General features: G+C 39.9%; 1 protein-coding gene across 1 annotated transcript; it reads right to left on the bottom strand.

Moving 5' to 3' along the window:
* Nucleotides 1-1,213: 1,213 nt before the first annotated feature.
* On the bottom strand, nucleotides 1,214-27,193 carry mfsd14a2 (major facilitator superfamily domain containing 14A2). The gene is made up of 12 exons (XM_038717602.1): nucleotides 26,963-27,193; nucleotides 24,309-24,404; nucleotides 17,391-17,453; nucleotides 14,514-14,641; nucleotides 14,242-14,356; nucleotides 13,812-14,030; nucleotides 10,582-10,695; nucleotides 8,055-8,126; nucleotides 7,323-7,435; nucleotides 5,493-5,590; nucleotides 4,419-4,576; nucleotides 1,214-4,333 (listed from the first exon to the last, which is right to left on the bottom strand). The coding sequence occupies exons 1-12, from the start codon at nucleotides 27,044-27,046 to the stop codon at nucleotides 4,121-4,123; spliced, it is 1,473 nt and encodes a 490-aa protein (XP_038573530.1). The 5' UTR covers nucleotides 27,047-27,193; the 3' UTR covers nucleotides 1,214-4,120.
* Nucleotides 27,194-27,715: the final 522 nt, after the last annotated feature.

Below are 27,715 nucleotides of genomic sequence, written 5' to 3'. Positions count from 1 at the left end.
TCTGGCAGTGCTCCTCCTGCTCCTCCTTCCACAAAGGCGGAGGTAGCGGTCCTGCTGCTGGGTTGTTGCCCTCCTACGGCCTCCTCCACGTCTCTTGGTAGCTCCTCCACGCTCTGGACACTACGCTGACAGACACGGCAAACCTTCTTGCCACAGCTCGCATTGATGTGCCATCCTGGATGAGCTGCACTACCTGAGCCACTTGTGTGGGTTGTAGACTCCGTCTCATGCTACCACTAGAGTGAAAGCACCGCCAGCATTCAAAAGTGACCAAAACATCAGTCAGGAAGCATAGGAACTGAGAAGTGGTCTGTGGTCACCACCTGCAGAACCACTCCTTTATTGGGGGTGTTTTGCTAATTGCCTATAATTTCCACCTGTTGTCTATTCCATTTGCACAACAGCATGTGAAACTGATTGTCAAGGAGGATTCACAGGATTGTGATTGACTTGGAGTTACATTGTGTTGTTTAAGTGTTCCCTTTATTTTTTTGAGCAGTGTACGATTAGGTCTGTGCATTAATAACAGCTAAGTATATACAGTGTGTAGGTGGAGAAAAGCATTAGAGCCACTCTGAAGGCAGGATTACTAAAACAAACAAACAAACCAAAAGTCTAGCATTATGAACAGTAAGTAAAAGCTAACAGGAACACAAACTGTTAAATGTAATGGAATCTAATGGGATCTAGCAGCCATTCAATGTAGGATACCCATTTTAAAACACTAAAAGAATTATTAGTTGGTTACTTGTAGGGGAACAAACCCTGATCACTCAATTAGCTCTGGATGAATCAACACGTATGGTAAACAACCCCAAACCCACAGAGGCAAAATCAAACATTTCATTGTACAATAAACCTTTAATAAATAGTTTGTCATTAGTTTCCCATATTTACATAATAACCACCATTTACTTATGTTGCCATACTCATTTCTTGGCTAATTTTAGGCACACAGAGAGGGGGTTCAGGCCACAAACCACATCATACTAAAAACAGGAGTGGCTAGCAGGTAAGTCTTGAGAAATATGTAATAATTGCACCATACAACCAAATAGACCGAGAATAGACCGAGAGGTGGCCATCTGCTTGAGCAATAAATATATACATTTGCTGTACGTACAGGTGATTTTTGTACATCTGAAGCTGTACGAGTACACCTGGGGCTGGTGCAGAATCTTACCAATTGAAGTAGGATCTGAATTTATGGGTTTATCTATGTGTTGGTCCAATAAATGATAAATAATACAAAAAAATAATGATATTCAGAAATTAAATCCACACAAATGACCTCTTGTCTAGTAACACCCCCTCTGAAATAATAAAAACTATGACAGGTTAAGTCAAAATGTTGAGCGTGTAGCGTGGTCAACATGTACAGCTTGGCTTGGAACATTCAGCGACTTTTGTTATGAACTACTGATAAATCTGGGAAAAATTAGCTTATCAAATGTAACTAACCACGGTGAAATGCTTGTTATCAAATGAAGCCTGAAGACAGACAGATGGACATTCGATAATTTACCATCTAGCCACAATGTTCAAAAGATGCCTAAAAATGACTGGACAAAGTTTTAAAAAGCTATAAAAAAATAGCGTTAAAACTTAAACCTTCAGCCAAAGAAATTAAGACGAGAAAACAAAAAATATCCAAATCACTCAAGTACGCAAACACACATACACACACACAGTATGAAAAAGCAAACCAATATTTTTTTGGCACAAAATATATATGACGTACATTTCTCTTCAGACAGATGTTTAACAGCATGAAACTCTTTTGGCTACTAATCCGTATCAGGTTGTAATTTGGCTATTTAAACGCACTTGAGGCATTTCTAAATGAAATGTTAAAAATTACAACAAGGATCATTTACCAGTTGCTGACACAGTATGTGAACAACAGGAACACACAGTCACTGATGCGAAGCACCTAAAGTATATTATCCAATTACGGGGATGCAGCACCAGCAGCTTCAGACCTGCTTTTTCCAAGTTCAACCTGGACCACCTATTGGCAAGAAAAGTAACAGCTGCAGTTCAGACCAGCAGGTAGGCATGCTGATGTGCATCATCTAACTATAATAGATGCTGCACTTTGACACTTGCAAGCTCATTTCAAGTGTGCATATTTGAGGTTTTACATTTTATTTTATTTGTTAAGTGGGTCATATTTACTAATGCATTTTTGGACAACTACACAGTTCAAAAGCTCTCAATCATGTAACCTCTGAGCTCAAGTACCATCCTCTTGGGTACTTTGTAGATTTACATTTTTAGATTAATTATCCACTGAAGGGTAGAAGGGAGGACAAAATCTGTCATTTTAAATCTTGAACCTAGAGTGACATTAATGAATATTTTTACTTTATCGTACCTGTGGAAAATGTAAAACCGTAAAAATACTCAAAACACATCAGCTTTTAAAAAGGAACATCTGCAGATGTAATATTTGCTAAAATTGCAGCTGTTACATTGCTTACCTGTACAGGGCAACATTGTTTTTATCTACAAGTCCGAACTACTGCTGCAACTGCCCCCCTATAGTTGGCGCAGGTTGGCCTGTATAGTACTGGTCTGACATAACCACATATCTCCCCCTTGTGGAGTATCTGAAGCATGTTAAATGTGAGATTGTGAGTTACAAGCCAATTCCACCAGGTGCTTCTCATGTAGCCTACAATATCTACCATCTGTTAGTTACTGTTTAAGAAATGTGCAGTGCCCGTTATAAACATTTGTACTGGAGCTTAAATGTCAAGGATTCTGTGAAACCGTTTCAAAGTTCATGCCCAATTGCCACTGAAGAAATCTTTATCCCCCACATTACACCACACGTAGCCTTTGAATTATCTACTGCAGCAGCATGAGTGATATTCTGATCAACCTACTGATATTAATTCAAAGACGCCATATTAACAGTCAGTGCCAACACTGACATGCTGATAGCAACGCTCTAGCTCCAAATGGTCCAGAGGTTTTTACAATAAAACCAATGTTAAGCCTTAACCCTGATGGTGATTAATGTCAGGAAACAAACGGGAAGGGCATGAAAACAAAAAGGAATAAAAAGTGTGTAATGGCTCCGATGGGAGCAATAGCGTAAGATTACAGAGCCTTCTCAGACCTCGGTCTTCATACAGGTTACGTAATTAATATATATATAAATAAATATATATATATTAAGTCACTTTGAGGCAACATTTGTTTCTTGAATAAGAAGTTGAAGCACAACTAGACTTCAGTTTGAACAGAGAAAAATATACAACTCAAACTGTACGACTTATCTTGAGAATGGCAAGTAAACATTGAAAAACAGTTTCAGCTAATAAAGTGGTCTTTCTCACACACGTCTCTGTAAGAAGTGTGATGTTTAAACAAAGTGTGGTCTTACGAAGCTTTTTATATCTGAACTGGTTGACCCATCCTAACCTAGATTAGGCAGCGCCTCTCCAACACTCATCTGCGGAGACTCCCCTCACAGGTATACTGTTGCTGTGCTTCGCCGCCAAGCACACAGAGGAAGAACTGTGTTCCTTTCTTGGATGCTGTAACAGAGCTGTCGCAACGACAAGCATCAGAACAGATGTTACCTTATGAAAAACCAAGTGCTCAACTGTTACATTCTCATTGGACAAACAGACAAAGTTGCCACTGGCTACAGAGGAATATGAAGAGTCACACAGGGATTTAGTAACATCTGAGATATAACCCACTCACACTCTAAACCAAATCACTTCTGTTCTGTTTTGCCCCGGAAGGGGCGGGGGTATGCTCCACTCTGTTACTGCTTTATAGAAACCAAGGATTAGAGTCCAACTCAGCTGTGTCTCACACACACCTTTCCACTGCAGCCCGAAAAATACTCAACACAACTCTCTTTACAGGGTCTTTAGAGAGTCCTCACAATACCCTGCTTTAAAAAAGAAAAAGGGCCGCTAAGGGAGGAGTGCCCACTTTTGTGCTGTGGACACAAACACCTTTTCATGGCACCTTTTCAAGTCTGATGTGTGCCTGAGGTGAGTGTGTGTGTCCATGTGGTAAGATGTATAAGTATCTGTCCATGTGTGTGGGAGGGTGTTTGGTTGGAGCGAGGGTGTCTGCCCACCCCAAGCTGAGGTTATACGCTGCTGTCCTCCAGCAGTGGCTCCTTGCCCTCGGCCCCGCTGCCTTGAGGGCTGTGGGAGTGACTCTGTGCCCCGTTGCTGTGCTTCTTATAGGCGCCAGGCCTCATGCCGGGCCCCGTGTGCTCCGGGATAAACAGGGCCACCAGCAGAGACAGCAGCACTGAGCATGCACCAAACAGGAAGGGCGGACCCGGGATGATGGCACTCTGAAGGGACGACAGAAGAAAATATTTTACCATTTGTGCTTGTATCGTGTAACTGACTTAAATGCTATTTTTCATTCACGCTCACCTCATCTGTGGGGTTGGCCATGTTGGATTTGGCACCTTTCTCAGAGCCGTCCGTGTCAGTCAGCTCCACGTGGAACAGGTAGAAGACAAAACCATAAAGAGCAGGGCCCAAACCGTTACACAGGCCCCGAATTCCAGTAATCATCCCCTGGACAACACCTATAGGCAGATAGATATAAACAGAACACAGTCAGGAAAATCTATAAATATCGGTTAAAAATTATGAATCAATGTAGGCATATTTCAGAGTCAACTGGATATCTACTTTACAGATATGTACAGATGTGTCTTTATCCCTCCTCTTTCTAGTAGATTAGTCTGCAATAAGTGTCACAGACTCAACAAATGGAAAGGGCTAGGGATAGAAGTTCAATAAATGTGCGTCTTGCACATAGAACAGAAAACCCAACACAACTTAATTTGGCATCGATTGCAAGTCTTGTTCACTTATCTAGTGATGAACTATTTAAAGACGTCATTATTAGGCTCATTTTCAGGTTCAAAATCTTATTTAGGGGTTGTCCCAGAACACTTTTACATGGTTTCATTTTCTAAAAAAACACCATATTTTTCGCCATACTGCACATTGCTGCAGCTCCTCTTTTCACCCCGTGTTGAACGCTGATCGTTTTAGCAATGGAGTGATACATCTTACCTTTACAAGATACAAGATGTTGGGAGTTGCACATGCGCAGTTCCTAGTTAAGGACAACTAGTAAATCAGAAGCAGAGTAGGCTTCGGTTCAGCTATATATGTTCCAGTTACAGTGTATTTTGCTGCGACGTCGCAGCAAAGCAGAAGTGAAGACCAGAGTTTTTTGTGTGAGATGGGAACTCCCTTTGCGGTGGACTTTGGGCTTTTTCACTTTGCAAGCCTATTACATGCACAATAAAGATATTTAACTCAATAAAAGCATAATATGACCTCTTTAAATATCACTTTGGCTAAATTTAGACATTTTATGTTTATTTTTAAGTTCACATACAGCCTTTTGTATTTAGACAAAATCAAGCAGTGATGCATGCTGATTTTATTAAATTGAAGGTGATAGATGTTGAAGATGTATAAACTTGCCTTGTTGGTCAGGGTCTGCATTACGGGACACAATGGCGCTGATAGCAGGGAAAGTGATGCTGGACATGGCTGCAACTGCTCCAGCAGCCCACATCATCCTACAACCAACAACACACATTTGTTAAGGACAAAAACAAAATCCTATTTGGCCTTTCAAAAAGTTGCCAACTTGGCCTACGGGAAATTGTGAAGAGCAATTTTTTTTTCCCTGCCATTTTATTGACAAAACGATTAAAACACTAAAACTCCAAACATGAGGTGGGAATGGCTCAATATAACATGTAATCTATAGCAAATGTGTATTTTTTTTTCAGTACCTGAGCTAACATTAAGAGGACCCCCACAACAGGCACGTATAATACTGTTTTTTAATTTTATACATGCCCTTAAAGGTGAATTAAAAGCTTGTTAAGCCTACTATGGTTGTTAAGTCTACTATCCATTTCTGTAATCAAACTGCAGCTATAAACAAGCAGTGACTTTAAAGTCCAAAATGTCTAATCTAATTTTAGATTAGATTTGACAGTTGTACTTTCTATTCCATTTATGAAAACCATGACAACAATGACCAGTTGTATGTTTTCCACCATGAATTGACTGCTTTAGATGTTTGTACTACTTAGTTTCTTTTTGTAAACATGGAAAGGTCTCTCACCTTAATATATGTTAAGGCCAACTTGACCTTTGTTTAACTTAATTTCCTGGGTATTGACCAAAGCAGAGAGGAGCAACAAGGAGACATGTTGTAAATGTTTTCTTTCAGAATCAATAGATATTATGTCGCTCTGCCTTTCACTCCAGGCCAAAACAACAAGAGAAAGTGGAGGGGTTGTTATGATCTCACCTCAACAGAAATGAAACTGATAATATGGCCTGTGTGGGTGGTGGTTGTTTGGGAAAACCACCTTTCTTCCTATTTACATGTTTAAAGCGACTAAGGTGTTTTGCTTTCAAAAATCATGTTTCAAAGACACTGCCTCTCAAACCAGAAGTCCCAAAAAAATTAAATAGACTGTGCATATGTTTCAGCTGCTCACAATTTAGATTAGTCAAACAAAAGCTTTCAAGTTACAACATTACTTGATCTCTTTATAAAGAGTATCAGTTATCAGATTACAGTGTAATGACCTTGCTGGTGACAATACCATTGATTAAGGCTTTGCTCCCCTCTGCTGGTTTTTCAGGGCATTACAACAACTGTGGACAATAAAAGATTTATAGGAAAAATGAATAAAAGATGACAATAGTGCTCATACATGTGCAGTGTTCACTGAGGGATTGATCCTGAAACACATAGGGTTGGTTGTCATTTAGATTTGATTGATTTTGATTGTCTGAGCTGTAATCCCACTGTGCTTCAAGTTAAATTAAAATTAAACCAAAATTCACTGAAAGTTGCACATCTTCAGCAAATTTGAATCCCAAAACATTTGTCACTTCTTTTAAAATTAAATATTTACTGTTTTACTGGGGCTGAATGAGCCACCATCTGATTCAGTGACATTATGACTATGACTGTGGTTTCGCATTATGCTGCAGGAAATGCTTTGTCATTTTAGACAAACTTCCTTCATTCCTTGCTTGAATTTTATTCACAGAGTGACTACATTTCACTGTAGCACTACCATTTTTTGAGAAGCCAATCTACACTTTTGAACCTGAGCTCCATGGATACATGCTTAACAAGTGATGCAGACGGAAGCAATCAAGGGCGGATTTGAAAAGCACACTTTTCATGAATTTCTGGTTCTTAGTGTGTGGGGTCTCTTTCCCTTTCAATTAATGTAATGGTGTGTGTGTGTTAAGAGACAAGGTGTGACAGTTACTTACCAGGGCTGAGAGCCAAAGCCATACCACGCAAGCTGGAGGATCTGGAAGCCTAAGCCGAGCAGGATTGTGTTTTTATTTCCTATGGAACGCATCAGGATGCCCAACACCACAGTCTAAGAAAAAACAAAGCATGCTGGTCATACTAGACATCTCTAGGGAGGCAATAAAAATGTAGCAAATACTTCATTTCATTTAATCACTCTTCCGTCTCAACTCCAACACCGAGTTGAAACAATTAATTGATTAACTGATGGACAGAAAAATGTATCTAACAATATTTTAACTAAATGTTAAGAGTTGCTGCTTTTCTTCGTCTTCTCTGACAGTCAACTGAATAACTGGGTTGTTTTTGGGACAAAATAAGCAATTTGTTATTTCTGTCCACTCTGTACACACAACATCCATCACTTGTCTGTTCATCCTGGACGAGGGAGCCATTCTCTGTTGCTCTTCTTGAAGCTACTTCCTTTTATCCCTGTTAAAGTTTCTCCCCCCTTATCCAAACCATTGATCTAAAAACAGAGGGTGTGGTATGATGTATAGATTGTAAAGCACTTTGAAACTTTGCAACTTGGAGATATACCAAATACTTCAAGTTCTCAACAAGGGCTCTGGGAAATTGCGATGGGCATTTGCTCATGCTGTATTAAGAAAGAAACTAAAGACTCCAGACTCCACAAGGAGAAGATGGCTCAAAATTACATGCAAATGTGTATATTTGTTTCCCAGTACCTGTGCTAGTATTGAGAGGATCCCCACAACAGCGATAAAGGCAGCCACTGTCTCTGATGTGAAGCCTATGACCTGAGGGTGAGATAGTTCAGATTTCACAGGTTAAACCATGACAGGGTTCCTACACATTTTACATTTCAAAATTTTACATTTCAAAAATCCATACTTTTCCAAACTCAGTTGTGAACAATTGGCAACAGTTTTGGAAATCTTGGGGCCATGGTGAAAGTGTTTGGTGTGCACATGTTGGAGTTGGAGCTTTCCCTGGTAGGATTATCCTTTGGGATTCGTTGATAAAATCTTAGTAGTGTTGGTGAGCACGATGAGAGCAGTTGTCTCGTGGGCAGATCCCTTTCTCGCTCTGGTGGGTATTTAGTGCATAATTACCCACTGTAAGTAACTGCATGACGACTAGGCTTGAGATTAATACGCTTCTGAGTAGGTAGTTAGTGGGACGGCTCTAATTTTATTTTATTTTTGCACACCAGATTCTGTCTTGTTGTGGCCACTGTTCCTACCTTTGTTCGGTCTCCGTCTGAGGAGCTTTTGAATAGTTGTACAAAAGATGAACTTTTGAAGCTCATTGAGCATTATGATTCTCGCGTTGGAGCAAAAAAAGTTAAGAAAATTAAAAAGAGAAAAAAAAAAAAAAAAAAGTAGTACTGAGGGCTGCTCTAATGGAAAATGGTGTTCTGCCAGCTACAATGCAGAGTCGACATGACAGTGTTGGTGAGTTTGACGTCTGAAGAGCTGTTGCGGTTGCAAATGTTAAGGGATAAATTGGGCATAGAAAAGGAATGGCTAAGGCAGTCATTGGAAATGGAAAAACTAGAGTTACAGCAGTACCGATTAGATCTAATTAAGGCAAGTAAGCTGACAAGTAATGCTGATAGTAGTGTGTTCAGATGAGTCTACAGTATCTGTTTCACAAAGTGTGGAAATGTTTAATGTGGCGGGCAAATTGCGTCTAGTAACAAAGTTTGACATGAGGGACCCAGACATTTTTTCCCCTCCCTTCTTGAACGGGTCGGCAACGTGAGAGAGGTTGGCCTGAAGTAGGGATGAAACGATTACCGGTTTAACGATAAACCATGGTAAAATTCCCAACAGTTATTATTACCATACACATTTTAATTACCATGATAAAATGGGTTAGATTACCGTGCTATTATAAACTCACCGCAAAGTCCAGCATCAACCAAAGTTAGCGACAGTCTCCCAGAAGCAGGCGTGCATGCGCAATATGCAACGTGGGTTTGTTTGGGTCAATGAGAATATATCGGATGACAGCGCTGCGGAGATTTTTCAGTCACTCTGAAGTCTGGTTAAATGTTAGTTTTTGAGAGGGCTGAAAGACCTTATAGTAAACGCAGGGTGAGTTTTTGTCAGACAGACAAAACAAAGCTTTGTTTTGTCTGTCTGACTTGCTAACAGCTTGTAAACTGAAGCTCTCAGTGTTAGCAAGTTTTTCTGCAATGAAATTTTCATACCGTTTCATCCCTAGCATGAAGTCCGCGCGGCTAAATTTTCTTGGTCGGAGTTAGCAAAGATGAATCATGGTCTGTGTTCATTCTTATAAACTTATTCTCTTGATGAGTATTTGTTTGCCACCCCAATATTTTTAGTGGTCCCATTTTGGGGCACCGATGTGCTCTGGCCCATGCTGTCTCACACGGAGTTAAACATTTTGACTGTACTGGCTGCATGCACCAAATGCCATGAAAAAACACAATAGGGGTGCAAACACATTTTTCCCCCCATACTTCTATAGACCAGGAACTAAAATCAAATTCCATACTGTGTAGGGACTCTGACATGACCAGACAAGACAAGCATAGTCAGACACACACAAACACAGTCACAAACACTTCACCCATCTGAATCTTTGCCACAAAAAGGGGGCAGGAAAGTGTGTAGAGTATGTATTTATTTATATTTAAATATATATTTTTTATCTCCAACTACTTTGCTGCCTTTTTCAAGATCGTAGCAGAAAAGTATGAGACTGTTTGTATGTCAGATAGGCTGACTGGTTAATCTGACACTGTTTTATGGCTTCCCCCCATTAGCGGACTAAATGTTTGACCCCTAAATGTTCCCCATACGTTCATTTATTTGTGGCGGCCCGCCACAATATCAACGCTGACCGCCACATTGATTTTCGATTGTTTTTTCACTAGGCCTATTTAAAATTGTATTTGATTGCACAGCGCTGTAGCGCAGCACACTCTCTCGCTCGTCTTTCTCGCTCTCTCTCGCTCATATACTAAAAAAGGAATGGCTTTTCCAATTATCTCAATTAAATCCATTTTACACTCAAACATCTAACACCACAGAGAAAGGGGCTGTTGGTGTTGAATACACTTTACAATGGAATCCTAAAATAACAATTCAATGACATATTTGGATGAGTAGATGCTATGACATGTGGTGGTAAGTGTACATGATGAGTCTAAATGATGTTTGTGTGTATAATCATTCTTTGTGTGTTTGTGGAGTCGTGTAAGCAGGAAGAGCAGAGTGTTACCTGTCTAAGATAGAGGAAGAAACTGGAGTACTGGCCGGCCTCGGGGAGGTAGGAGAGAAACACTGTGATGCAGATGAGGAGCACCGTGGAGTCCTGGCCCACCTTACGCAGAGACTGTCAAGTGAACAGCAAGAAAAGAAGGAAAGAAAAAATTTACTTGTTATAAAGTTAAATAATTTGAAACATGAGCAATGGTCAGGAATTCTTGACATGCTGACTTACCACTGTCTCTTAATTCACCCTTACGTAATAAAAGACCTCTGCTGCCTGCTTCTGCTGTCCTGCTCTAATAACCATTCATAGTTTAACCATCATGCTGATGAGGCTATGTAAGAAAATTCAAATTTCAATTTGCATAATACGCTATTTATGTCAATACAGGTGCTGGTCATTATAATTAGAATATCATCAAAAAGTTCAAAAAGTGAAACTTGGATATTATATTCATTAATTACACACAAACTGACATATTTCAAATGTTTATTTAATTTAATTGTGATGATTATAACTGACAACTAATGAAAATCCCAAATTCAGTATCTCCGAAAATTTGAATATTACTTAAGACCAATACAAAAAAAAGGATTTTTAGAAATATTGGCCAACTGAAAAGTATGAACATGAAAAGTATGAGCATGTACAGCACTCAATACTTAGTTGGGGCTCCTTTTGCCTGAATTACTGCAGCAATGCAGCGTGGCATGGAGTCGATCAGTCTGTGGCACTGCTCAGGTGTTATGAGAGCCCAGGTTGCTCTGATAGTGGCCTTCAGCTCTTCTGCATTGTTGGGTCTGGCGTATCGCATCTTCCTCTTCACAATACCCCATAGATTTTCTATAGGGTTATGGTCAGGCGAGTTTGCTGGCCAATTAAGAACAGGGATACCATGGTCCTTAAACCAGGTACTGGTAGCTTTGTCACTGTGTGTAGGTGCCAAGTCCTGTTGGAAAATGAAATCTGCATCTCCATAAAGTTGGTCAGCAGCAGGAAGCATGAAGTGCTCTAAAACTTCCTGGTAGACGGCTGCGTTGACCTTGGACCTCAGAAAACACAGTGGACCAACACCAGCAGATGACATGGCAAAAAACAACACTGACTATGGAAACTTTACACTGGACTTCAAGCAACGTGGATTCTGTGCCTCTCCTCTCTTCCTCCAGACTCTGGGACCTTGATTTCCAAAGGAAATGCAAAATTTACTTTCATCAGAGAACATAACTTTGGACCACTCAGCAGCAGTTCAGTCCTTTTTGTCTTTAGCCCAGGTGAGACGCTTCTGACGCTGTGTCTTGTTCAAGAGTGGCTTGACACAACGAATGTGACAGCTGAAATGTCTTGCATACGTCTGTGCGTGGTGGTTCTTGAAGCACTGACTCCAGCTGCAGTCCACTCTTTGTGAATCTCCCCCACATTTTTGAATGGGTTTTTGTTTCACAATCCTCTCCAGGGTGCGGTTATCCCTATTGCTTGTACACTTTTTTCTACCACATCTTTTCCTTCCCTTCGCCTCTCTATTAATGTGCTTGGACACAGAGCTCTGTGAACAGCCCGCCTCTTTAGCAATGACCTTCTGTGTCTTGCCCTCCTTGTGCAAGGTGTCAATGGTCGTCTTTTGGACAGCTGTCAAGTCAGCAGTCTTCCCCATGATTGTTTAGCCTACAGAACTAGACTGAGAGACTATTTAAAGGCCTTTGCAGGTGTTTTGAGTTAATTAGCTGATTAGAGTGTGGCACCAGGTGTCTTCAATATTGAACCTTTTCACAATATTCTAATTTTCTGGGATACTGATTTTGGGGTTTTCATTAGTTGTCAGTTATGATCATCAAAATTAAAAGGAATGAACACTTGAAATATATCAGTCTGTGTGGAATGAATGTATACATTATACAAGTTTCACTTTTTGAATGGAATTACTGAAATAAATCAACTTTTTGATGATATTCTAATTATATGACCGGCACCTGTATAACTGTCTTCAAAAACCATGGGTGTTACTAATATGAACTGTCCATTAGAAGATAGGCTCACATTTCTATTTCACTCTGCAAGCCTGTTTTACTCACAGGCCCTTGTGTACACTGAAACAGGTTTTCATCATTTCTCCTGATCATTCTGGTTATTCAACTATCCCTTCTCAACATAGATCCACTGTAAGAGACTGTAAGATCCACTGTAAGATAATTCTATTGTCCATGTTCTGTGCAAAAATACATACCAAAGTTTTTCTAAAGTTAGTATGAGGCCTCAACATCTTCCAAAGTTAAAGTTCTTTTTGTTTCTCTGGACAGTGTTTTCCTGCTGCGGTGGAAGGACAGTAAGAAAAAGAAGGAATTCCATACTAAAAGACAACTGGAAGATGACTTGATTTGTCACAGAGTGCTGACTATTGTCTTTAGATAAACTTTGAAATTTATTGAGGACTGTGGACTGTGTCCCTCATCACTTAACATTAGGAACAAATTGGGAAGGTATTGGGGGTGGTGATGGCGCACTGGATAAGACACATGCCTTCGGTGCGAGAGAGGTTTGAATCCACTGTGAGACACCATTGTGTCCCTGAGCAAGACACTTAACCCCTACTTGCTCCAGAGGCGTGCAAGCTATGACATATATAGCAATTGTAGACCACTTTAGATAAAATGTAAATTTTAATGAGCAGTATATACAGGAAAAATGATTAGTGAACACAATATGTTTCAGTGTACAGATGGGCACCTGTGCTTTGTGGCAGATTTAAAAATTGTCAACTTTTGTCCCTGCTTACCTCCAGTGATTTAATTTTTCATCTTGCTGCACTTTGCTCCATCTTTCTTATACTTTTTAGCCTGCTATGTTTATTGTTAAGCACCAAAGCAAATTCTTTGCATTTTATTAATATTTTAACAGTAAAGTCCCATTGAGACACAGTCTCTTTTACAAGGGAGTCCTGTAAAAAGTATGTGTAAACCTATTTGTCAATAAAGCTGATCCTCATTACAGATTCAAGAGAGCACACGTCTGACCACGCCTAGCAGTGATGCTGGTTGTGGTCAGAGGTAAAACAGGCTTGAAACTTTAATCCAGAGAGGGCAACCGCCCCCGCCTCAAAAGCTTAACCTTAAAAGGCATTAAACACTATTGGCTGATAAAACACAGCAATTAACTGATGTTTGGCTGGAAACAACCTGCGCACAATACCGGACCATAACTGACTAAAAATGATCAACAAAGACTATTATGTTGTTACTCACAGCGAAGGGGTCTGCCTGTTCCCAGGAGATGGGTGCTCCCCATGATGCTGGCCTCATCTTCTCCGGAAGTGACTCCGGTACGGCCACCAGAATGAAGCAGATGTCAAGCAGTGCAATGGCTGTGGCCAGGATCACCACCAAGGTGTCACCGTAGGCAACAGACAGATAGGCTCCGATGGCCGGGCTGGTGACCAGGCTGGCCGCAAAGGTAGCCGATACCTGGAGGGACACACATAGCTGAGGTCAGAGAAACACGAAGTGATAGAACTTTAACCATTTTTACTTTCTGGTTAAAAGTTTTTAAAAAAGATAATTAACAAATAAAAAGAATGATTCTTCACCAATGGCTTCACTGGATTACATAATCATTCTGGAGGTGTTTAACAAAAACATTTTAACAGGAACCTGTTTTGGTCAACCATCTCCTTACCAAACCGTATGCTGTGCTCCTCTCATGTTCCTGTGTGATATCTGCCACATAGGCAAAGATCACAGAGAAGGTGACGGCAAAGACACCGGACATGGAGATGACCGCAAAGTACCACCTGAAAGAAGAGAATGGTTTGGCTTTTCAGCACAGATAAACTAAAATGAGAAAACCTAAATGTTATTACATTGTAAATTCCACCTTTGTAGAGTTTATAACATGTAATAATTTATAATATTATAAACTGTATAGAGTGGTCAATGTTTTGCACTCACCATGGGCTGATCTTCATTAGTGGAATGGGCGCGCATGTGAAGAAGACTGTAAGCAGCAAGAAGGACTTGCGGCCCCATACGTCTGACAACGCTCCAATCAGTGGCGCACTCAGAAACGATAATAGGCCCTGGAAAGGGTGGGGAGAGAGAGTTGGGGGAAGGACATGGCACAGAAAGATTGGTGGATGTATCAGGAAAGTGCTGTAAATTGATAACTTGAGTGAAGTTACCACTCATAGATTCACAGGGACTATGATTTGAGAACATGCACACACTCCGCAAACAAACCAGTTTGGTAGAGGGTAATTTAAAAACGTTACTATAATCTATGCATGAAACTGCTCTTATGGCTAACTCTTAGGTGGAACATGAACACCACTCACATCTAAAAGCTTTAAGTGTGATTTTTACTTCTGCGTCGGGTCTACACCGTAGCTTATAGCGTAAGCTACACACGCAGCCGTGCATTTATACTTGTGCATCGGTGTCTATGTCATTCTGCAATTACACTGCCAAACGCTAGTAGGCGGTAGTGCTACAGCGTCCACAGTGTTGACTTTTGCCGGCCGAGCAGTCTAACTTCCCTCCAGCTAACTTGAACAGGGGTAAAATTAAATACGCGCGGCTATTATAGATGTTTGAAATGTTATGGACAGAATGGACCACATTCTGATAGAGAAACAAGTCATTTCGCTTGGGTTGTGGTGCTCAAATATATTGATCCACCGCTTGACTAGCTGCTAGTAAAATTTACTTCCAAGCACGAAGCACTTCCTGTCGGCTCCGAAGCATTGCGAGGCTACCCAGCCGACCAATCACAGTTCTTACGGTCCGCGTTGCCCCGAAGTGTAGTTACATTTTTGAAGAGGTGCACGTTAGGCTACGGCGTAGGATACAGCAGAGGGTAACGGGGCCTCGCATAGGCTCCGCTGTTGATTCAACACAGAAGTATAAATCAGGCTTTCGTTTGTCTTCTATAGCCATACTGACACAAAGGAAGACAATATCTTTACAACTTTTTTTTTGCTTATAAGTCGATACAGCAATACATGGATATTCTAGCCCATCATATCAATACATAAAATAAATAGCGCTTTGATGGTTAGCTCAATGCTAACATATGATGGGAATCTCCGTTAACGTGCTAACACACATTAGTATAGCGATCGCGATAATATAATCTTAACATAAATTACACATTTTGCTTCACATGCTTAACATCCTGAGTGACATACTGTGCTACTGTACTTAAAGTACATATGTTTCCTGAGCTCTGTTTGAAATAAAAAAAGAGCTGCTAATGTCAGTAGCTTGATCTGCTACTTCTGCACTCCACACTGACTAGCTATAGCAACCCCAAAGGGTCAATACTAAAAACTCAAAATTCCCAGTGGCCTAAAAATACAGCTATCACCAGGTGGAGAAAGGGCATTACAAAGCTGGGTCAATGAACAGTTATTAATATAATGTATTTTCAGCTAAATATTCAGTGAATTCAGCGAATTTGCGTTTGTGCATTTTATTAAGAAATGTTTTTATAATAATTTTTCACAATTGCTCTGTTTTAACTTACAGACTAAAAAACATGTGCTGCAGAATTGTGCTGTTTTCTGACAGTTTGGATTTGCAGCAAATAAATAGAGAAAACTTTTTTTTTTTACTGGCATTTTGTATTCATAGATATCATGATGTATCATTTTAGAGTTGTCTAGCGATATCGCAGAATTGCTGTATCATGACATTGTTATCTTAAGCCATGTATCACGTGGTACCCTGTGATTCCCACTTGTATGGGAAAAGGCAATAAAAAACAAGGGTCTCATGTGAAAATTTGGAGGGTTAGCAAGTATAAGCTAACCTCTGTGGCCTCCATGTTTGCTTCCATGCAATAGTTGTATTCTTCTTTTTGCACATGTGGGTCACTTTTAGGCCATGGCCAGTTCACACTGGAGTCTGATATGGGCCACAATTAAAAAATAATGGGAACAGTAAATAAAAAAAAATTGATTTGGGGAATAAATCGGATTTGAGCATTACGGCCTGCAGTGGGAATGTAATGATAAATTTGTGTCATCAAGTAAAACACATTTCTTACTTTTGTTGTCTTGAAAAGACAAACAAGCCATTATGTTGACAACATAAGATAACATAAGTTGTTTATGGGGGTCAATAATAGATTTGTCAACTCATTTTAGCTTCAGAAAATCTCTTTCGCAGAGTAATTATTTCTTGATGAGAGAATAACAATTTTTTGTCAATATCACAACACCCATAATGATAAGAAAATTGAAAATCTAAAATAATTACAAGCATGTACTCTCAGCTATCTTTAGACACACTTTCTTTTCCCTGAATAAAGACAGTTACAGTGCACATGAGGTACTTCACCCCCAAAGGTGCTTCAACAAGCTGTACTGTGGCCAGCTGGGGAACCTGCTATGGTTACCCAACAGCTTGCAGGTGTTAACATGTCACTGAATTAGTGTCTAGCAGGGCGTCGCTGAACAAGAGCACACAAGCTCAGCAGATCTTCTATGGGCAAATAAAAGCAAGACAAACTAGCCGTGTTGAAGGAGGACATACTGTAGTACTAAAAACACAAAGGGGACGTCCCTGCTGGCCATGAAAAAAAGAATACAATTGCTTATTTATTCCTCCACAGTGCACAGAAATATTTGCAATACCACTTGTTTAAAGTCAATACATTTCAAACAACACAAAGATATTGCTGGTTATTGTGATACTGTCAATAAAGGCTTGAGAAAACGTGCTAACATGCAAGTGGGACTGTGTTTTCTCACTTTGCATGAGTCACTGTTATATTTCTGTCAAGAGTATAGAACCCAGTTATTCTGTTTGTATGTAGTGATGTCTTACCTTTACACCGTGGATAAGCCCATTCATCAGGAATGTGTGTTGGGGGAATGTCTGGTGTAATACCTGAGAGCAAACACAGATAACACCAGATGAAACCATGTTATCCACATAGTCTGCATCACATTTGACATTTCAACAATGACCTTCAGTGGTTTATGTACTTTTCAGAGTTAAACTACAGCTAGGGAGCAAAACAAGTGTGAGGCCACTGGACAAAAATCTACCAAATGACGGAGGGTTGAAACAAAGACTAATCCACAACACCTCTAATTCAATCTCTGAGGCCTATGGCATAACACTACATGCTGCAAATTTTCACTCCAATGAAAGAACTAACAAAATTATATTAATTATACATTGTGCATATCTACATTAAACATAAATATTTGATCTTTAATGTGTTTTCTGAGACCCTCCACAGGGATATGATTTACAGGCTGAGTCATTAAACTGGGCTGGTTTAGGTGTTATTTCATCATCATGCAACGTACATGTAAACACACTTTCACATATTCACCCAGAAAAGACAAACAAAAGCACACCAAAACGTGTAAAATACGGACAAGACATACAGAAAAACAGTGTAATGCACAAAAGTAAAGCATGACACAGTATAAAAACTAAAAAAGTTCAAATAACTTAGATGCACAGTATGTAACTTTCTGGCACTAGGGGCCACCACATCTAAACAGTAACAAAGAAGTAGTTTGATGATGTCATGAAGTAGCAAGGGGTAACTAGAGAGGATGTCTTCACCACCATTGCCTTAACTGTAGTCAGCTTTCCCTTTACTCCCTAACTTCAGATCCAGACATTCAGGAGGTTTTTACCAGGGGCCGAATTGTCAGCAGAGGTATCCTGTCCAAATCAAACGGCCCTCCTTGTGACTAAAACTGGTACAAACACTCATCAAATGGTTTCACACTAAAAATCAGTGTTTCTCTGATGCTGTTCGACAGACACCGGATGCTGCGAGCCATAGCAGCCGCTAACGTTTGTTCAGCTTGTTTTGTTGATAAATTAAGATCTGTGACTAAAATCCTTTATCTGGTTAAAATATACAGTTAAAAAAAGGACCAAGACCTAAAAAGCGTAATGTTAAAATGTGGCTTAAAATTGGATAAAGATTCTACTTATACGAGCTTCTGGCAGACAACCAAGAAGCTGATGCATGCGCAGAGGGAATGTAACGCCATTGACAAGCGACCAATTGAAATACACCGTTACCTTGAAAACTGATGGAAAGATCTGGTATAATGGAAGTACACAACTCAAAAAAAAAAATATAGGTCTAGTTGTTTTTAAGACATTTTGATGCAGAGAAGTTACATATTCTATCTTTAACAAGATTATAGCAGATACAATATGTACAATTTGTACAATGAGTAATATTTAATAAAACACTTATACATTCACCTATTTCTCCTCTTTCCATTCTATTAAATGTTTAATGTTCAATTAAAACGTTTATTCATTTGTAAAAACTGTAATTCTCACTTTATCTGGTAAGCTGTTCCAAAGTTTAGCCCACACACACATTTCAAGGATTTAGACCCAAAACTAGAATATCATTGAATTTTGACTATGCCTGGTATTATTTCTGTACTAGTCTCCGGTATGCTCAAACGCCAGTAAATGTCTGGTGCCTAGCCATTGATTCACATGACTTGCTGAAACTGAGTGAAACGCCAAGATCAGATATACATGGTTGTCATTCCTCATGTGAGTGCTAAACCCTGTTAAATTTACAAATGAACTTTGGTCATAAAACAACAGCCTTCTTAGGTGGCCACTGCCAAATCAGAGTTTGGCTTTAAAAACACATTTTCATTCAAGTCATTTTAGTTTCAAGCATGTTTTATGTTCTGGGAAAACCCAAATCATCCACACTCTGACGAACACACCAAAAGATAGAAATTCATCAGGAGGGAAAGACTATAAAGTTGGTGTTGCTTGTTTTCACGGGACAAAACAATCTGGATGACACTGCTCGTTTACCTCTGCTCTATTGAAGATGACATTTATTCTTTTAGTAAATACGATTGTGAAACAGTTATACCAATCCTGGTGTATGGACCTGGTTATAAGAGCTACGTAATATTAGCGAGCAAAATAATCTCATCTCTTTGTCAAATCTCTATGTCATGTCACAACATTTGACGAACAGCGAAATCCGGTTGATGGTTTTTAGATAACCGTTTTGCTAGGAAACTGCTGTTATCAAACTTTCAGTGCGGATAAGCAAGTATACTCAAAAGTGCCTACCCTGTCAAGGCTGCACAATTCTCTAAATTTTATTTTAATTGTAGAAAACTTCTTCTTAATTTGGATTTTGCCAGTTGAGGACTACTTTAAATAAATGCTTATGAAATAATCAAATGTCTTTGTGTACCACTATCTTTAAAAATGAGGTTTTTAAAACTTTTATAATAAACACAAGCTCAGGCTTTAGACTGCTCTGAACACTTTTTTGCTGAGCTGATGTCAGATCGGCCATCCACCTACTATGTCTTTCTCAGTTATGCTTTCTCCAGCACTAAAGGGAAGTGTGTACGTATGGCAATCCAAGACTCAGGACAACTCTTCACATCTTTGGAGGTTCACAGAAGGAATGTGGGAGGTTGTAAAGGAAAGTTAGTTACTTTCTTGATGGACATTTCTTGTTGCTAAAATAATCGCCAACTACTGCTAACAGTACCCACCATTAGCTAGTTGGCCATGCAGCTAGAGGTCCCATTAGCTCAGTGCCACTAGCTTCAAAACTAACTGCCCTAACTAGCTAACAGCAGCTAATGTTACAGTTCTAGAAACTTCAAAAAATATTATCAGTTTCAACCAAATCTGTGAATAAAGTTACAAAAGCTGTGTGTTTTTATAGAGTAATCAGTCAGGCCCCACGAATGTCTGCCAGGCAAAGTATATCTGGTGCCTACACCGCCTCCCAGAAACACATGCAAAGCTACTCTAGTGGAGTAGTTAATTCTAGTGCCCAGAATTAAAATATAGAGATGGAAATTAGGGCTGAACGATTTGGAGAAAAAAATCTAATTGAGATTCTTCTGCTAGATATTGTGATTAAGATTTGCGATTTTGCGAAGTTTAGCTAAAGTTCAGTATTCACTGCCAGTCTATTTTTGACGGAACTTGCCTTGTCAAACAGCACCGAGCAGATGAACCGGGCAGGAAGTCACTGAACGGCATAGAGAATCCAGCTGATTTTCAAAATAAAACACCCTGTGCAGACTCCCAATCATGTATCAACAATAAACCAAGCAGGAAGCTTCCGGTCAGCAAATCGATGCAAATGCGGAAGTCCCTTAAACCTGCATTCTATTGAACGGCCAGCAAGGGGCGACTCTTCTGGTTGTAAAAAGAAGTCTGGCTCCATTAGAAATAATGGCAAAATGATCCTACTCCTCAACTGAATAATTACCTCCGTACATTTACATTTATTCATTTAGCTGACGCTTTTATCCAAAGTGACTTACAATTGTTATATATGTCAGAGGTCGCACGCCTATGGAGCAACTAGGGGTTAAGTGTCTTGCTCAGGGACACATTGGTGGATGTCACTGTGGGAACTGAACACGAGTCTCTCACACCAAAGGCATGTGTCTTATACACTGCCCCTTCACCACCCCATAAACACTCAGTAAACACTTTCCTAATGAGTTTATGGTCTCAGTCGCTAGTTTAATGTCTTCTTCAACACAGCATGATGTTCATTTAGTAAATTACTTAATTAATTAATTAATTTTAAAATAGACCATAAAGCAGAGTATGCTTCAGGCAGGATTATCTATGATTGACAAGGCGTTACCATGGCGACCTGTCATTCAGGCTACAGTGACTCGTACGGCACTGTGTTAATTTAACCAGCACCACTGAAAAAGCTTATTATTAGGAGTTCGCTGTTCACTTTCTCTGGTGAGTACATTTTGTATTAAGCCCGTTTTTCACTACACAAAGTTGTCAGCCCTGTTAAAATGCCACTTAAGGTGAATTGACCCTTTGCTAAGCCACGCCCTGAATACTCAGCTGGCCAATTACAGCGCAGTACAGGACTCGCTCTAACTGAGGTCTGACACTTTCATGGCTGCGCTCCATTGACTCTAATGCAAAAAGATTTCTAGCTTTTTTTGGCTGCATTTTTCTAAGATCTGGTCAAACGCTGTTCCTGGGGCATCTTGTAATAGTTATAGTTGCTACCCAGATAGGCTGAAAGGAGAAGTATGATTTATTCTCTTTCCAAAACCTAAAATAAAGAGATTGCTTTTGCCAGCACATTTGACAGTCATTCTCTGGGGAGTGCATTAACAGACAGTGGCAGCGCAGGCAGTTTGTCGGACTTAGCAACAGTAACTAAGGGGGGCAGGGCTTAGCAAAGGCTCCATTACAGATGCACCTAGCTAATTTAGCTAGCTAGTTCCGCACACGGCCGATAGATCCATGTTAGCAGCACAAAAATCAAAGACAAGCGGACAAATCAACAAAACCTGAACAAGTCAGCAAAATCAGGCAGGCAAACCACTGTAATTCTGAAATGGTCCATGTGGGAAATGTAGCCTGCGGAGAGCAGCACAAAACTCGTTCAGAGAGAGCCGTTATCCGTAGTTGAAGCACAAGAAAAGACAAATTAACAGGCCGTCAACAACGTAGGGCACACTTAACGCTCCGCTGCTGAAACACTTCACTGCGAGTTGACGCCGGACAAAACTGTGGCACAGCCGCTGCCTGTTTCTGTTCAGCTGATGCCATCATCCCACGTTTTCATCTAGCTTCGTTTGTTGTTGTAAAATGTACATGCCCTGTGCCTGCTCTGATTGGCGAGTAGGACCATAACAGGAGACGCATGGCGCTTGTGGTTGGCAAGCAGGTCTGTCACACAAGGATGAGAACGGAATGAATGTAACTGCATGACAGTTTAAAACAAATCAGATGCGCTGTATAATTAACCTACATTTTAACCACTGTCTTCACGATTAACTAATTGTGTTCTTTCAAACTGCAATTTCGATTTGAAAACGATTTGGCCCTACTGGAAATGAGGGTAATAGGTCGCCTTTAAAATCCATGGGATGTCCAGTTCAAAGTCCATAACACTAGTGTGCAGCAAGTATGGGGTGCAAGTGTCATTGACATTGGTGTGGGAACATGGAGACTCAGTTTAATTTAGCATGTGGAGCTCAACAGAGACTGAACAACAGGATCTGGTTATTGTTTAGGGGTACAGGGGGAGAGCTTCTGGCATGGCCAAGAATCCCCTCTCTTCCTCTGGTACCCTACAGACACAAACTGAATGCTCAGTGAAGACTGTTGCTGCTGGATACTAATGAAGCAGTGTGCTCACTGGGAGCAGTGAAACAGTCCCTCTCATCTTCAGGCGCCCTCTGATTAGTCCAAAATGCAAATCCTGCCTCTGCCCAGGGATCTTCAGGGCAACAAGCCTCCAGTAATTACTGCTCAACAGTTAAACATTCAACCACCTCTTCAAAAACAAGAGACTGCTGAAAAGCAAGTGTTGCATAAGCCTGTCTGGTTTACATCATGTGGCTCACAGATGTTTGCTCATCGTTTGTTTGAGATACCAGTTTCTAGGGCACTTTAGAATAGTTTGAAGCTTCATTCATAACGTTGAGATTCAAATTCTGAATCAACATTCAAATGCTCAGGGCAGCTTTCTTTTGCATGTCTATTCATTCGGTTTAAACCTGTTTTTTTCTGCACAGTTGCAGATAAAGATTAGGCTACACTAATATTAGTATTATACTATCTGTAGAATAAGATTCCAGTGGTGGCTGCGTAGGATTGTTTCCATTTTATTTCTCTGAAACGCTGCTTTGTTTTTGCTAATGCTGCTCCCTCTCTAGCTTGCTTGACCACCGCTGCTCTTGCTCTTTCGATCGTTGAGACGGGGCAAACTTTCAATTGCGTGTTTACAAACCGCAACAGACAAATCCGACTCATTTGGCCTTTACTTAACAAAAGCAGACTCATTTATTCTGATGAATCACTTTATTCAAATTGAGGATTTTGCATTTTTTGTTGACGTCATAAAATATGACCACATATGAAGCTCTGTTCGAAAACCTTAATAGAAGCGTCAAATGTAACAAGAAATTATGAATTTCAGTACAGCCCTACAGTTTCCACCCAAAGTGATTTAAATTGGTAGAAAAAAATGTGTAGGTAAAAAAAAAACAGGACAGGAGTTCAATAAATACACAGAGCTTGCTGAAAAATAGCAAGCTACTGTCAGAAAAAGGAAAAGTATTAATATACCATCCCTGCTGGTATGAAATAAAGCATAGCATCATTATGAGTCATCTTAGCACTCAGGATACAAAATAGATTTGTTTTTGAGAAAACAATCATCTGTGGATTTTAACTAGCCTAGTGACAGATGATGTTGGAGCATTTTTCCAAAACAAAAAGGTTTCGTTTTGGAATGAAAGTCCTCTAAATAAAGCTGTTAGAGTTGCCTGTAGCAAACACTTAGATCACACTACTCTGCGCTGAGGTGAATGTGTGGTGTGGGCCTGGCAGGCATTGGTGCTGTGGCCTGACAACACACACCAGTGACCCCCTGATAAGCCTTTTCAACAAAGAACTGGTGCTCAGACAACACAACAGTTTGATGCCCTTTTCATATTTCTCAGTCCATTAGCACTTGGCAAGACATCTGCCTACACACATACACAAAAAAACAAACAAACTGCGTCACTCGCTCATCTGATTAGAAATTCAATCATTCATAGACACTGATGGGGCCTTGTGTAGTCCCAGTTAATGGGAAATGTTACTCTTTGGCTAGGTTTCCAGAGAAGAGAAGTGTAGGCGTATGAACATATTAACAAACTTTTATGTCAGTTTACATAACAGTGTGTCTATGTGAGAGTGCGATATATCTAGGCTTACCGAGAGCATCGGGGTGGTAAGGAGACCCCATGCAAAAAACTCCAGGAAAATGACCACCACAGCATGGTAAACACTGGGCTCACCGATTCCCTGAGGCTGGATGGAGACAGAGAGAAACATAGGAATTAAACTGTAATTAGGTGTGAAGCAACAAACATTTTTAAATGCCTCAAACTGCCCGGTAATGATATAACATTAACAGACTGAACCTTAAACTGGAATCCATTTCATGGCAGCATTCGCTTAATGATACAAAGACTCTGCATCACCTGATCCTGTGGGACAGCCAGCAGCTGGGTAAGAAAAATAACTCAACTGCAAGAAATTTTGACTTACCAATACAGTTAGTGCAGGGCTGAATGTTGAATTAAACAAGCCACCAATCATATTAGAATCACTATAACTAATTCTTTTCAGTTCCTGAAACTACCCCCAGTCAATGACTCTATACTGCACAATATTTCATTAAAAATTTTAAATCAATTACTTTTTAACCTAATAGGTAAAATAACCAAATAATCTGTGTATAGTTTTCTGGGTCACTCTAAATAGAGACCTATATCTGGGGTTGTAGCAGTATACTGGTTTCATAGTACGGTCAATATACAACTACTACTACAGCAACAACTATTACTACAATTTTATTATTATAATAATTGTGTAATACCGTATACTGTGATATTTTCTGAGACAGTTATCATACCATGAAAATCTCATACTGTTGCAACCCTAATCTGAGTAAAACACAAACTTGCATAAAACCCGCTCCCTGGAGAAGATGTCACTTTACTGCAGCACAGTAAAATCTATACAAGTCTGTAAAGTGAAGAGAAAGTGTTATGGAGTTAAAACGGATGTTTGGCAGGAAACACAGCGAGGTGCGATAATTGTGGAGACTGTAAAGTAGGCCAGGACCAACGTAACAAAGACCCTAACTGCTAGTTTACTCGCCCATGTGGTTTGTCATTTCCCCACGTGGAGAGGATGAAAACATAGAAGAAAACCAGTTTACAGGTCTGGTTATGACCAATTAGGGAGTAAACACCAAATCATAGGAAGCTTCCACCCTTTTTGTTCCATAAGCCCATGATAACACCACCTATTTTACTGAGAAAATGAGGAACAATCTGTAACTGTCTCATTATATGGATGTTGCAACTTCCCCTCCCGTAAAAATGACCAGCTACGTCTTTCGAGATCACATTTTGCAATTGACTGGTGAGTGTCTAAGTCTATTAGATGCTATGGCTGGATCAAGGGCTGGATGTGGAAAGTTAAATCTTAATGGCTAAGTGGTCAGACCTAGCTGCAGTAATACAGTTAGGCAATAATGACCTGAACTTAGGACTTCATTGGAATAAAGCCACATGATGTCAGGTGTTTGCAGACACAAGACTGTCACAAGGATGACAGGACAATGTTCAAAATACACATCAGTTTCTGGTCATTTCCATTTGGATTATAACTGTGTCTTCATAACGGATATCCAGCATGATTGGCATAGCTGTTCAACTGATTACATAACCAGCACTGATGCCCCACTGTATTTATAACAATCCTAACATCCTAAATTTTTGCCAACAGCCTAAATTGGGAGAATCATCACTTCCAACAGCTAAATTACCAACACAACTAGAATCCTGGATTTGATAGTTTGTGGACTATTTGATCTGTCTATTGAGCTAGAGAACTTGGGTGCTTCCAGGTAAGGGCACCTTATCACACTGTAGGACGGTTTTAATCATACATGGACTACAGGTGTCAATGACCCAGAAAAGGGATTATAAATGTGTCACAACAACAAGCCATGACTGATATTTAACCAATCATTTACACCATATGCTCAACAGCCATAGTATAATTTAACAACTGATAGTTTAGCTTTGGCAGCGACAGTCTATGTTTTTAAACGGTGTGTTTGTTTTCAACCAACGTTAAGTTACCAAACCCAGAGTTTGAATGTTTTGCCTTCGTCCATTTATAAACCACAGTAAAGATCTCTTTTGTTTTATGTTAATATACATTGCTTTGACTCTTAACCAATAAGCTAGGTAACATTAGTACAAAAATAGCTTAACGCTAGCTAACGATAGTTACCTGTATATTGCACCAGGCCAGGGTAAAAAAACAACCCCAATTAAACATATGTGCTAGTGAGCTAATGTTAACCTGAACGTTTGTGCCCCTAGTGATGCACGGATACATAATTTCTACAAGATTTGAACAAACATGAGATACCATTAACAATACGTGCTGATTTAAGTTAGATATGATCATATTAACGTTAAGTGTAAAAGATTTACTGTGAGGAGACAGTCGATAAAGAAAAAGACAGCTAACGCTGACATTAGCCAGCTAGCGCTAACGTTACCAGAGCTGACGTGTTAACGCCTAGCAAACGTAGGCCGCTAACATTAGCTAATGCTAGTTCATTGCTAGCTGTTTATGCTAGCCAGGTAGCAAGGCGGACCCAGCTAACGGTTAACATTATCCGCTGTGGCAAACCATCGAAGACAGAAAGCTATAAGCAAATGCCGCTTCAACTGCTAAATTTTCATTTAATAAACGATGCTACTAACTAACTTCAGCGGCTGAAAGCCAGTTTAGCTCAGCGGCAAGCTAAGTTAACGAAGATAAATAAATATTTAACTCACACTTCCTCCATCTTTTATTATAATTTTCTTTGCAAGAAGAATGCTGCGGTTCAGCCGCTTTTTCTTCTTTTTCTCCCCCGTCATTGTTAACTTATGTCCATACTTGATGTCAGAGGGTCATCTTTGCACCTAACAAAAGTTAAATAATCTACTGATTTCGGCTACAACGCTAATAACAGCTCAGCTTCAGACAGCTAGCAGCGGGCTAACTAAATGATGATTTCTCATTCCCACCTCACTTCAACCCGTCTTCCTGAACTAAGCATTGACCCGCCCTTCCAATGGAATAGCGCTTAACGATTGGCTGACTGATGAAGGCGATAGTCCAAACTGTGGGTCTGATTGGTTTAGAAAAACCTTGTGCTATTTCTCCTCAAATGGTGATTTGTGAACATCACACCGCGGGTTCGGTGTACAAAGTGGAAATCCCTTATATGGTGAGTGGCTATGTTTACAAAGAAAATGTACGAGATGTGCAGCTACTTCAACAAACCTAATAAAACAATGCGGTAATAGCATAGACATATAATACAGATACTAAAACTATTTTTTAATGCTCCCATACCAAACATGTTTGATATCCTCAGCACAACATCTTTAAATGCCTCCAAAATCCACTCTGGTCACCAATCAATGAGAAACACACATAGCCGATTTCGTTAATCTCAATTAAATTGTTGGTATTAAATAGTATAAAATACTTCAGTCTACCTTTACATACACTTCTTTTCAGATTGGTCTTGAAGTATAACT

The sequence above is a fragment of the Micropterus salmoides genome, unplaced genomic scaffold (assembly GCF_014851395.1).
Source record: "Micropterus salmoides isolate LMB-PRFRI ecotype aquatic unplaced genomic scaffold, ASM1485139v1 Ms_hic_scaffold_14, whole genome shotgun sequence".
Taxonomy (NCBI): Eukaryota; Metazoa; Chordata; class Actinopteri; order Centrarchiformes; family Centrarchidae; genus Micropterus; species Micropterus salmoides.
The sequence above is the reverse complement of the archived record's forward strand: the minus strand, read 5'-3'. Positions and strand labels throughout refer to the sequence as shown.

Coding starts and splice junctions, on each gene's coding strand:
- mfsd14a2 (XM_038717602.1), bottom strand. CDS start 27,046: ATGACGGGGGAGAAAAAGAAGAAAAAGCGGCTGAACCGCAGCATTCTT. Junction 24,405..26,962: donor TAATAAAAGATGGAGGAAGT/GTGAGTTAAATA, acceptor GTCTCCATCCAG/CCTCAGGGAATCGGTGAGCC. Junction 17,454..24,308: donor TTACCACCCCGATGCTCTCG/GTAAGCCTAGAT, acceptor GTTTGCTCTCAG/GTATTACACCAGACATTCCC.